The 13,906-nt window shown below is 36.9% G+C and overlaps 1 protein-coding gene across 2 annotated transcripts in view; it reads left to right on the forward strand.

The window, feature by feature from the left end:
- The window catches only part of ARID4A (AT-rich interaction domain 4A), a 63,753-nt gene extending 54,970 nt beyond the window's left edge, over positions 1 to 8,783 (forward strand). For both annotated transcript variants that reach the window (XM_045822737.1, XM_045822738.1), the window contains exons 22-24: positions 3,559 to 3,765; positions 4,670 to 4,816; positions 6,779 to 8,783. In XM_045822737.1, coding sequence (XP_045678693.1) covers positions 3,559 to 3,765; positions 4,670 to 4,816; positions 6,779 to 6,882 — 458 coding nt within the window. In that variant the 3' untranslated portion in view covers positions 6,883 to 8,783. The remainder of the gene's footprint in view (positions 1 to 3,558; positions 3,766 to 4,669; positions 4,817 to 6,778) is intronic.
- Positions 8,784 to 13,906: the final 5,123 nt, after the last annotated feature.

Genomic DNA, 13,906 nt, shown 5'->3' on the forward strand with positions numbered 1-13,906 from the left:
AGCCTCAAAACCTCTGACTGGAAAACCTGTGGGGTTTGTGGTGGTGGGAGAAACACCTGGCCTCAAGGGAGAGTTTGTTGGAACGACCCACAGGGTCCTAGAACATACACAAACCCACCCCTCCGGGAATCAGCACCAGAAGGACCCAGATTTGCTTCTGGGTAGCAGGAGAAGTGACTGAAGCCCAGCAAAGAGCAGAGCAAATGGCATTGTTCCCTCTCAGACCCCTTCCCCACATACAGCGCTACAGTGCAGCAACATGAGTTGCCCCATCCTGGCAAATACGTAAGGCTCTGCCCCTCACTATATAACAGACAAACTGAGACAAAAAATATATATATGGCCCAAATAAAAAAATACATCAAAGCTCCAAAAATAGAACTAAATGGTGAGATAGCCAACCAGAGGTCAAAACACTGGTAATCAGGATGCTCAGAGAAATGGTTGAGCATGGTCACAAAATAAAGGAAAAAGTGAAGGCTCTGCTAAGTGAAATAAGGAAAAATATACAGGGAACCGATAGTGAAGGGAAGGAAACTGGGACTCAAACAATTTGGATTAGAAGGAAGAAATAAACATTCAACCAGAACAGAATGAAGAAGCAAGAATTCAAAAAAATGAAGAGAGGCTTAGGAACCTCCAGGACAACTTTAAACGTTCCAAAGTGCAAATCATAGGTATGCCAGAAGGAAACGAGGAACAGCAAGAAGTTGAAAACTTACTTGAAAACATAGTGAAGGAGAACTTCCCCAATCTGGCAAAGGAAATAGACTTCCAAGAAACTCAGGGAGTACCAAAGAAGTACCCAAGGAAACAGGCACCAAGGCACACCATAATTTCATTGCCCAAGGTTAAAAATTAGAAAATCTTAAAAGGAGCAAAAGAAAAGGAGACAGTTAGCTACAAAGGACTTCCCATAAAACTATCACCAGATTTCTCAAGAGAGACCTTACAGGCAAGAAGGGGCTGGAAAGAAATATTCAAAGTCATGGAAGGCAAGGACCTATACCCAAGATTACTCTATCCAGCGAAGCTATCATTTAGAATGGAAGGGCAGATAAAATGCTTCCCAGATAAGGTCTAGTTAAAGGACTTCATCATCACCAAGCCCCTACTATATGAAATGTTAAAAGGGCATATTTAAGAAAAAGATGATCAAAACTACATTAAAATGACAACAAACTCAAAACTATCAACAACTGAACCTAAAAAGAAACAAAGTAAAACAAACTAAGGAAACAACTAGAACAGAATCAGAGAAATGGAGATTACATGGAAGGTTATCAGTGGGGGCAGGGTAGGGCAAAGGAAGAGTGGGGGAAGGGTATAGGGAATAAGCATAAATGGTAGGTACAAAATCGACAGGGAGGTTAAAAATAGTATGGAAAATGAGAAGCCTAAGAACTTATATGTATGGCCCATGGACGTGAACCTAAGGGGGGGATGCTGGTGTGAGGGGGGTGCAGGGCAGAGGCGAATAAAGGGAAAATGGGACAACTCTAATAGTATAATTAATAAAATATATTTTTTAAAAATTGTGAGTTATACATTTGTAGTTTTAAACTAAGATTTGGGGTAACTTGTAGATAACTAACACAGAAGAATATTCTTGTTTCTAAGAAAAAAAGCTCTAAAGTACTCAAGTATGGTGAGGCAACTTACCTTCCAAGGGGTCAGAAAAATTTTGCTAGTTGTCCTCATAACTTTTTTGTAAGTTTGAAGACTGAAGAAAGAAAGGAAATAGATCAGTTTTACTTTTTGGAAAGAGTCTTTGGCTTAACTAAGACAGTGAAAGAAGGAATGAATTGAAAAAAAATTGGGATATAAAATCACTAAGACTCAATTATAAATAGTTAGGAGGAATTGGTTAACTGACATGGACTACAGGAATACCAGTGGGTTGTTGAGAGACTAACATAGGGATTGTTGTGTTAGAGGTCCCAGTATTAGGAAAAGTGGGGCCTAGAGCTTAGAAGAAAGTCTATTTTTAGAAGATAGCTGTCAAAGTATTACAAGATGAGATTGCTATCAGTAAAATGAGAAGAAAAAGTAAAGTACAACATAGGAAATACAGTCAGTGATGTCGTGATAACTGTATGGTGCTAGGTGGGTACTGGAAATATCAAGGAAACACTATGCAAAGTAGATGCTTGTCTAACCACTATGCTGTATGCCTGAAACTAATACAAAATGATATTGAATGTGAATTGTAATTGAAAAACAAAGAAAAAGGACCAGTAGAATTATGCAGAGTGTCCCTTTATGTGGGATAGCCAGGAAGACTAGAGTAGAAACTGATTGGAGATAAATAAAAATCAGTAAACATTAGTGGATTTGAATAAGAAAAAAGTTTCAAATGCTATAGAATATTCAATAGGATTAAAATACAGGGTCTGGTAGAAATGACACCTGTTCGAGTGTGGTTGGTAGGATAATGATATGCAGGTAATAATTTATAGTTTTAATTTGAACATTTCATCTAAAACATCATATGGTGTGCTTGAGTGTGATATTGTTGTGTTACAGAATTACGTACATGCTGATGATTTTGTGATAAAAGATTTTATGATATATAGGGGCATTATTTTTGCCAGGCTCTGTGTATTCATTGTTTGGGACCCTAACAATAGCACAGTGATGTGATCAGAAGGTATGAAAATCTGTAGACAAAGAATGTCTTTGAAGAAATTTGATCTTAAAGAGAAGGAAGGAGGTGCCAGCTGAAGGGATAGGTTTTCCTCTCCTTCCCTCCCTCTTCTAAGGGTAGAAAACATCTAAGCAACTTTGTAGACTCTGAGAAAAGAAGTTGAAGATAAAAGAGGTTGGTTAATTGACATTAGGAATTTCAGAGAAGTAGATGGTTTTAAGAATAGCTGAAGAGATGATCTTGGCCAGAAACACTCTTTTTGAGGCCAAAAAAAGGTCAGTAAGGACAGATACAGGTAGGGGAGGAGCTGTAAAATTGAGTGTGTAACCCTTAACTTTGTCTTTTCAGTAGAAAGCAAGATTTGCTTTTGAGATTGGGTAGGGTGAAAGTAGAGTATAGTTTGAAAAACATAAAATTGAGAATTCTTATTTGTTATTAGGTGAAAACCAAAAGCATCTCTAAGTACAAATTTGGTGAGGAGGCATAAAGTTACAAACAAATATCTACTCACATTTCATTATGGGTTACAGGCTATGTGTACATAGGTCTTTTTTGTGCATATATATATATTTTTTTTTTTTTTTGGATTGGTGCTCTTTTGGGTAGTTAGGTTTCGTTATAAACATAAATGGGGCAATACTGTGTATATTGTTTTATAACTGCTTTTTCATTTAAGAATATAAGATATTTTGTCATTTTTGTTTTTATGAACTTGCTCATTCTTTTTAACCACTTGAGCAAAGTATTCAATAATATAAAATTTCTAACCATTGATAAGCACTTAAATTTTCTATTTCCCTCCCCTCCCCTCATTTCTGTAGGATACCAAAATGTGTGATTTCTGGGTCTGTTGCATATTGATATTTTGAGATTTTTATAATTTATAATCTGAGTCCATTTTTTAATTCTAGGACAAAGCAGTGATAGTGAAGATCTTCCTGTCCTGGACAATTCAAGTAAATGTACCCCAGTAAAACATCTTAATGTATCTAAGCCACAGAAGCTTGCACGATCTCCTGCAAGAATATCCCCTCACATAAAAGATGGAGAAAAAGATAAACACAGAGAAAAACATCCAAATTCATCCCCTAGGACATACAAGTGGAGCTTTCAACTCAGTAAGAAACTTTAAAAAAACTTGAATGTATATTGTAAAGCACTGTATATATATATATATATATATATATATATATACCTTAAAATGTCAAAGGAATTCTCTGGCCGGTGTGGCTCAGTGGCTTGAGCACAGGCCCATAAACCAAAAGGTTATCAGTTCAACTCCTAATCTAGGGCACATGCCTGGGTTTCAGGCCAGGTCCCCAGTTGGGGGCGTGTGAGAGGCACCTGATTGATATTTCTCTCACACATTGATGTTTCTTTTCCTCTCTCCCTCCCTTCTGTTCTCTCTGTAAATGAGTAAATAAAATCTAAAAAAATATATATTTTTAAATGCCAAAAGAATAATGATTAGCAAGTTCATTTATTTAGGTTTCCAAATATTGCCTTACCAGTAATCATCACTTGTTACTTTAAATATAAATCCATATCTTTTCATAATACTAACTTGATAAACATTCACTGGAAGATTACCTCCAATTATGAAATAAGACATGTAGGATTTACATAAATCAATGAAACTAGAACATCCTTTCTAGCATTGACAATTGGAAATAACAAATGAGGAAACCATCAATATGAAGAAACAATTTCAATAAGTAACTACAATTGTAAATCCTAGTTGCTCTGTGTTGATGTCTTTCATTTTTCTGATCATTTAAAGAATCAAGAATGTTTAGTAAAAAATAAATAATCAAGTAACGTTTAGTATGGAAATATTGGGATATATAATGAAATCTTATTTGAATTTAATTAGTGTCTTCCTTGTTACAGAGACTTATTAACTTCATATGATTGGTTTTAATAAACCAACGGTTTTGATGATTTATGAGTTGGATTTCTGATAAAACCGCCATAATTTTTCTGAATTATTTAAAAATGCTAATTAATTTTTTTCCCTTTTAGATGAACTAGATAATATGAACAGTACAGAGAGAATTTCTTTTCTCCAAGAAAAACTACAGGAAATCAGAAAATATTACATGTCTTTGAAGTCTGAAGTTGCAACTATTGACAGGAGGAGAAAAAGATTAAAAAAGAAAGACAGAGAAGGTAATTTGATTATAATTTTCCTCTCCTCTATTTTCAAATGTACTATCATTTTAGAAGATTTAGGTTTGTCACTCTTAGAATATAGTATACATTTATTGTTTTTTGATTCCTAGTATTTTCTTCGTTGCTGTTGTTGAGGTGATTCAACAACTGAATTAATCAGAGTGAGACTCCTGAAAGAGACTATGAACTGTTTTACAAAATGTGTGATTTTACTAAATGTGGTGGGTTCTCAAGAACAGCTTATTCACTCTGAATTCATTCTTCACTCAATATTTACTGGCTGCCTGTTATTAGGTACTATATTTGCTATTAAGAGGTTCATCAAAATGATTAGGCATATGGCTTATCCTTGAGGAGATTGTTTTTGGGATAGTCATTTCCTAAGCAACTACTGTATAAGATAGTTCAGATGAACAGTATTAATGCATACATACCATGTGCTAGGCCCTCTTCTAGGTGGTGGAGGTATGAAGGTGAATGAGATCCAGACTCTGATCTCAAAAGATATTGAAGTTTAGTAGGACATTGTGTGATGAGGGTCTCAAGAGTGATATTAACAAGTTTAGGAATTGGTAGAAGGATAGATTACTCTGGAGTAATCATGGAGAGAGTAGTGTCTGACCTAGACCTGAAAATTGTGTAGGATTAACTTCTAGTTAAATATCGACATAGTCATATCTATTCTATCTCTAATCCCCAATAAAATGACAGTAAAGAAAATCAAAAGCCCCATACCTACAGACAGGAAAAAGGGACAGCAGACTGACAGATAAGAATTGTCAACAGCCTATCTTTTGTGAGGAGCAGATAACTACTGTAATTGTCATGGTAGATAAGGGAATACTGAAACCACAGTACTAGATAGGAAGGCTTCTACATACATAAAGACAGAAACCAAAGTATAAAATGAGAATAAAAAGGAATTTGTGGAATAAAACAGATGATGTACCATATAAAAATACCAAACTATAATTAATATCCAGAGATGCAGGGAAGATAATCTAATCTTGAAACAAGAATATGGCATTAATAAAATTCAGAGAATAACACAGATCTATTCAAATTAAAAAAAATACAATTGCACTGGCTGGGTGGTTCAGTTGGTTGGGGCATCATCCCATATACCAAAAGATATCGGTTCAGTTCCCGGTCAGGGCACATACTTAGGTTGCGGGTTCAGTCCCTCTTTGGGGTACCTATAGGAGACAACCAGTCAGTGTTTCTCTGTCATATCAACATTTTCTTTTCCTTTCCTCTCCTCTCTTCCCCTGTTCTCTCTCTCTAAAAATCAATAAACATACCCTTGGGTGAGGATTTAAAAAATACATATGCTATACATGTATGTGTATATATCACATATATATCCTACATGATATATATATTATGGGATGTATATGATAGTAGGAATTTTTACAAGTGATGTAGAAGTTATAGCAAAGCTAAAGAATCCCAGTAGAAGATCAAAAAGAGGATTAGGCGAGAAGAACAAGAAGTATTGGATCTGGTCAGGAAATTCAATTCCTAAATCATAGGATTTGATACCTGACCTAGAAAACTTCTGTTACCTACACAGAAACGTGTCCATCAGGTGTGCTGGGACACGACAAAGCTAGGAGACCAGTGATTAGCTGTTTGTGGGACATTCTCTGGTTGATCTTGTCTCTGGTTTGCGGCAAGGTGAATTCCTTCCAGGGATCTGTTAAGAAGTTTTAAGAATTTATCTCTTTAGTCTTTAAATTTTATGGCATGTTTTTTTGAACTGAGTGACTTTACTGACCAGGGGCTAATTCCACTCACTTGAGCCAAACAAAATTTTTGGTGACAGTTTGTTATTCCTTCATGCGGCATTTAAGAAGATGATAACTGAAGTGAATAATGTTAAGATTCTCTAACTTGCCAGTACCTGAGTATCTTTGCATGAGAATTTTTGAGTCTGATACAATTATTTTGATTCCACAGTGTCTCACGCAGGAGCCTCCATGTCATCTGCATCGTCAGACACTGGAATGAGTCCTTCATCGTCATCTCCCCCACAAAATGTACTTGCTGTAGAATGCAGGTGATATTCATTTTCTCTGCCTTCCCAGCAGTTTGCTGCCATGGACATAAATCCCCAAATCCTGAAATACAGCCACAGAAAGCACTCAACTGGTTTGACATTACTAAGTATATCCTGTCTACTCTTCCAGGCTGGATTGTATCTAATTCCCTTCTTTTCTTTTTTCTGTTGCAAAAAAATAAGCTGATTAATAACGGAAGGTTAGGCAGCCTGCATATTTTTCATAATTTTTCCTCATTTTTTTTTCATTATTTTGTGAAGATAGAAAATGGGCACTTAGCAAATTTGAATTTGTATAGTAAAGTTTCAGGTGTTAATAGAAATCATAGACAAGTGCACACGACAAACATCAAAATATCCAGCTGAATAGTTACTGTTGCACTTTCACTAAGATGTGTTTGAACACTTGGTGAGTAGGGGGTTTTATGTTGTATGTGTTTTTTTATTGTTGTCATTTTTGGGGGGGTTTTTTTTGTTGGTTTTGTTTTTTTGTTGTGTTGTGTTTTTTGTTTTTGTTTTTGTGGAAGCACTTGCTATTTAGAACTGCCAAAGTATATGTTCAGCAGTGTGCCCAGGCTTAAAGGTGTAAATGGGACAAAATAAATTGTGAAAGGAAGTGTAGTTGACTGAAAACTACAGTTGTAATAAGTCTTCCACTTTTTATAGTATTTTTGAGCACACGATTATGCAAATATTTTAATGTTTATTAATGTTTACAGTGGAATTGTGAATAAGTTTTCAGTGGACTATCTTATCCCTTGACAAAAATATTTTGTCTTTTTTCTATGTAATTTCAGAGTTTTTATTTTGTTACAAAAATACAAAAATGAAATATATAACAACAATGAAGTTATTTAACAAGATTTCTAAAGCTGAAAATTTTGTGTAAAATAAGGTATTATCTTGCAACTTGTTAAATATATTTATTCAGACATTGGATGTTGTATTTTTATGTATTTTTTAAAATATTAATAAAATTGAAAAAAAGAAAATTGTAGGTTAATTCACTCTTTGGATGACAGTGGCTCTAGCTGTCCCTTTTCCCGGAGGCTGCATCCCGCAGCTGTGCCTGTGTTGAGGGGAGTCTGACTCAGTCCTTCCAGCAGTATGGAGCTGTAAATGGGCATCTGGATCAGCAAAGCGTGTCCTCCTTTAGACACTTTGGCAGTCCTAGTATTTAAACTGTTTTGAGGATCAAATTTTTGGTTGCCCTTAAGATACTTTGTCACAGTTTTTATTTTTGCTATACTGCCGAATAAATTTATATCTCCCAAAGTTGAGATGCAACAACTAGGTAAAGCAATTATGTATGCCATGTCTGTGAATTGTTCCACAGACTGATACATTTTGTAAATAATTCTTCCAAAATCATGTATTTAAAGCAGTTTTGCCATATACATTATGTAAAAAAGTGATTTTTTAAAATCGGTTTTTAAATTCATGTTTGTACATTGAAAGGGTTTTTTTAAAAACCTCCTTTTCTGTGTTTAATATGTTGTAGAGTAATAACATAGATGCTCTAGACTGTATGTCAGGATCTGATTTATAAGAACCAAGTCAGAGCCAAACCCTAGTGATGGCATAGCATTACTAAGATCATTGTTTCTTAATTTCATTTACCACATTGTGACTTTGTGATTCAGATTCCTTCCATTTTCGCAGAGAATTAAAAACAAAAACGTACTCTTGTAAAATGCACTTCTCTGTCTTTTCTTTGCAAAGCTGAAGTATTTCAATGTAAAATAAAAATGGAGCTCAGTGGGCAGTATTAATAAAGGCCATGTTTTAAACATAGGCTTTATATATTTAGTTTTCATTTAAGTGATTGTTGTTTTCCTGAGTGCCAGTAACTTACAGTTGGAAAAGCAGACTTCACAAAACAACATATTCAATATATCCTTCAGTTTTCACAATAAAATATTTCTAATGTTTGATTATAAAAATGAAAAAGTGTGTCATTCAAATCCAGTTGGAAGTAGGAAGAAGCTAACCTTCGATTCATACATTAGATATTTTAATGATTTCCTTCGGTAGCAATTTAGTAAATCTTGAATATTGTCCCTTTTAATTGATACAAATCTGGTAATAAAGTATTGGGACCTTGTTACGGAGAGCAAAATTATATATTCATTGAATGGGTATACGGACACTGTTAAAATCCTTTTGTGTGGGGGCTAGAAAGGCTTATGAAAGTAAGTGAATGTTGATTAGGTATTAAATTCAAATATTGGGCATATTTTGAATTTAGCTAAACTTTGAATAGATAGGTCTTGCATGTGACTAAAACAGTAAAAGTATACAAGCATTTTAATATCTAAAATGGAAGGTGTTATCTATTAAAATCAAGTTATTTAAAGATTATGGAGATTTCTATTTTAGTATTCATTGTGTACTTCCATTCTTTGTTATTTGTGTTAAAGTTCAAGTTTTCCAGTCCTTTACTCAAAGATGTTTGTACCTATGTTAGCACATACATATTGTCTTCTTTAAATTATGGAAATCTATATGGATTAAGCTATTAATTTGCTTATATCCCTTTTTTATAAGCGCTGTAATTTAACATAGCTATAAACATTGTGAAAGTATTTGAAGCTATATTCAGCCACACATAAAAACTATTACCAGAATTCTGCATCGATAGTTAGTTATCTTCTATGTGGCAGGTATTGTGCTAAGGCCCAGGAGCCACAACAGCGAACAAGACAGAAAAAAGTCCCTGTATTTTCCTGGAGTGGGTAATCCACTGAGGCAGATGTTAACACATTTAACCCATGTAATTCTTTACTGCAGGTGTGATAAGCATATGAAGTTTAGCACACCATGAGTTAACAATACAGAGCCCAAGTTTGAAGGTACTGGTGGTCTGCGAAGGCTTTGTGGAGCAGTAAAACTGAGCTCAATTACAATTACGAATTGGCTAGGTGAGCGGGAGGAGAAAGATTATAGAGAGTGAAGTGCTTCAAGCACATGAGGGAGGAGAAATTGGTAGAAAAAGCCAGGACAAGAATAGACCTGAGGCAGGAGCCAGGTCAAGCAGAACTATTAAGGCAGCGCACAGACCTTGCACCCAGCCACCTCTACCTTTTGCTTCCTCTGTTTCCCCCCACAACTCTGATCCCTAGTTTTCCAGAGATATCTCAGCAGCTACTTTTCCATGAAGCTTTTAGTGACTTACCATTACCAAAATATCACCCTCTTTTATGCTCTGGTAGCCTTTTCAATCTGTATTATTTTTCTTAACAACTTAACCTTGTATTATATTTACTCATGCATGTGTCTACTACTTACTAGATGTTCAGCTCCTTACATACTCCTTAGTCACCGTTGGGTCCCACAAAGTGCCTGGTCTAGCATCTAACCTAGTAAAAAGGTCAAAAACTATGTTTACTTATATTAAGAAAAATTACTTTTGAATTACTGTTGTTTCTGTGTTGTTGCTGTTGTTGTTGTCGTTGTCCTTTTACCTAGTGATCATTGTGTACAAAGCCAGACATTTAAAAGTTGTCTTTGGCGTTCTTTTCACAAAGGTTTGAATATATACCTCACCAAAGAAGATACACTGATCACAAATTAGCATTTATAAACAGTGTTCATCAAGAGAATGAGAAGACAAGACTTAAACCAGAAAAAATATTTGTAAAGGACATCTGATAAGGAACCGTGTTGTAGTCTGTTTGGGCTGCTATAACAAAAGGACCATAAACTGGGAGGCTTATAAACAAACATTTCCCATAATTCTGGAGGCTGAGAAGTCTAAGATCAAGGTGCCGGCATGGTCAGGTCGGGGCCTTCTGCAGTGGAAGGGGTAGGGAGCTTCGTGGGGCCTCTTGTAAAGGCACTAATCTCAATCAGAAGAGCTCCATCCTCATGACCTAATCATCTCCAAAAAGCCCCACCTCTTGATATCATCATTAGGAATTAAGTTTTCAACATAGGAATTGGGGGGTGGGGAAGGAGGAGACAAAGCACAGTCAGACCACAGCAAACTTCTTATCTGCAATACACCAGAAAGCCCCCCAAAAAACTCAAAATTCAACAATAAGAAATCAAACAATCCAATTTTAAAATGGGCTGAAGACCTTTACGGACACTTCAACAAGTTACACAGCAAGTGAGCAAATGAAAAAATGGTTCACACATATGTCATCATGGAAATGCAAACTAAAATAGCACTGCATACCTACTGGAATGCAAAAATTCAAAACACTGATGATACCAAATGCTGGTGAGAACTCGGGACGACAGGAGCTCTCGTTCAATGCTTGTGGGAGCACAAATATGGTACTGCCAATTTGAAAGACTTTGGCTTTACTTTGCAAAACTAAACATCCTCTTATGATATAATCCAGCAATCATGATCTTGTGTGTGTGTATAGAAATGAGTTAACATCCACACAAAAGCGCACACAGATGTTTACAGCAGCTGTATTCACAATTGCCAAAACTTGGAAGCAACCAAGATGTCCCTTCAGCAGGTGAATGAATAAACCGTGGAACATTCAGACCATGGGATATTGAGCACTAAGAGAAATAAGCTATCAAATCATGAAAAGACATTAAAAGAGCTTTAAATACATGCTACTAAGTGAAAGAAGCCAATCTGAGAAGACTACATTATGTATGACTCCAAGTATAGAACATTCTGGAAAAGGCAAAATTATGGAGCCAGTAAAAAGATCAAGAGTTGGGAGAGGAAGGGATTGGATATATGTTACATAGAGTAAAACTATTCAGTGTAATATTATAATGATGGATACATGTAATTATACATTTGTCAAAACCATTATATATCTGTACAACCTCAAGAATGAACCCTAATATAAACTATTGACTTTAAGTGATAATGACATTTAGAAAGAAAGAAAAAAAACATCGATTTGTTGTTCCACTTATTTACACATTCACTGGTTGATTCTTGAGTGTGCCCTAACCAGGGTTGAACAGGCAACCTTGGTGCCTTGGGATGGCAGTCTAACCAGCTGTACTACCTGGCTGGGTTTTAGCTGTTATTTAAGACAACAGAAAAGATGTGACCATATAAGGCCTTATATACAAATGTTTATAGGAGCTTTATTTTTAACAGCCAAAAACTGGAAACAATCCAAATGTTCATCAACAGATGAATGGCTAAACACATTGTAGTATAGCCATAAAATGTAATGCTACCTACCAATAAAAATGATTGATAAAACAACATGGATGAATCAACATAATTATGCTGAATTAAAGAAGCCAATAAGAGTATATGTTGTGCGACTCCATCTATACAATGATCTAGAAAATGCTAACTAATCTATAGGAACAAAGCAGGGGATGGTGGGGAGGTGAAGGAGGGTGGAAGAAGGGATTAAAAAGGGGCTTAAGGAAACTGGGGGACGATGAATGTGTTCACTATCTTGATGGTTTTAGGGATGTATACAACTTAAAATGTTTCAAGTTGTACCTTAAAACGTGTTCAATTTACTGTATATCAATTATACCTCAATAAAGCTGTTGAAAAGAAGGAGAGAGCTATTATCCAGCATAGAACTATGCTTTGGGGACAACTGTTAACGCTCTCTCAATTTGGAAAATGACCAAAGCTTTTTAGGAATTCTGATCACCAAATTAGTGAGAACGGTGTCTATATTTGAGAAGAAAAATTTATATTTACCATAGAAACTTGCCTTAAAGTTTTTTCAGTTACTTTCCAACGTGGTCTCTGTGGTAATTTCAGCTCTAGTAACCTGTTTATTTCTAATTGCTGCAATAACTCTAAGACTGTTACATGTCAACTGTTTACTTTGTCCCACCCACCCACCTTGCTCCACAGTTTCTCTGGCTCCATCCCCTTCCATGTACCATTGGGCTTAACTGTGAGTTCAGCATAAATGAAGGATGGAAAGGGGTGGGAAGGTGGTAGAGTGGTTTTATTAGAAGGTAAGAGCAGTCAGCCTAAAAGATTATTTGGAGCCTGGCTAAATCCGTCACCGAGATTCTGAACCAAAAACTGCTCCGAGATCACCAGTAACACTGGATTCTGAAGTTGCCCTTTATTTCTGTGTTACAATCAAGTTCCCAACTATCAGACTGAGTCATCATAGAAAGAAATACACAGCACTCAAAACAACTGTATGTGATTTGCACCTACTCACTCAAATTGTGAGGGCCTGGGCTGCCTCTCAGCCGCCGCAGTAGTCCCAGCAGTGATGAGTACCTTGCTATGCACACACTAGAAATATATCATTGTAAAGAGCAGTTGAACATAACCAAAAAAATAATTTCTTTCTTTAGGTTCTTACCTAGCTTATGCCTTCTCTTTGGCTTAGTATAAAAATCAAAACTCGAATATTTGGAATAAAGTCTTGCCTTTCTGGGCTGTAAGTATGGTTCTCTCAGTGGGTTTGCTCTGGGACCTTTGGCTGTCAGGCTCAGCTCAGCAAATTAGGTAACTTCTTTTTCCCTAGGCTAAATATTATTGCTTCAAAATCCCGCTTTCCTCCATTTTGCTGAGCTAAGGTGGTTGGGTACTTTGAACTGTTGGATCCTCTCAGGTGACGACCACGCAGACCAGGTTGGGGAGCATGGCTAGTGTTCAGGAGCTCAGCGGGGAGTGCTGTGCTCCAGAGCCTAGATGACCAAAGCTTTGAACCAACTTAGATTTGTAGGTGAGGGAACAGAGGCCCAAGGAGGATCCAGTTACCCAGGTAACCAGATTGCAGACATACTGATTGGGAGTCGTAGGTGTAAGGACAGGGGTGTGTTTGGGTAAATGGGGTTCAGTATTTGGAGTGCGAGAGGCCCAGGTTCAAACTGAGCTCTGTTCCTGGGTGACGGCGTGATCTCCCACCAGTTCCCCACCCCCGCCCGCCCCGCGGTCCTCGGTTCCTCCTCGGTCCGCCTGCAGCGGTGCGAGGCGTCGGCGCGCCGCTCAGCAAGCCGGCGGCCCTGCGCGCTGGAAGCCCCGAGGCCCGGGAGGGCGCAGCGCCGACGCCGGCTGCCTGGCGGCCGGCCCGCGCCCAACGCTCGGCTCAAGGGTCGCCCGCGGC

This window comes from Phyllostomus hastatus, unplaced genomic scaffold, assembly GCF_019186645.2.
Source record: "Phyllostomus hastatus isolate PE091 unplaced genomic scaffold, TTU_PhHast_1.1 phas_scaffold_501, whole genome shotgun sequence".
Classification (NCBI taxonomy): domain Eukaryota; kingdom Metazoa; phylum Chordata; class Mammalia; order Chiroptera; family Phyllostomidae; genus Phyllostomus; species Phyllostomus hastatus.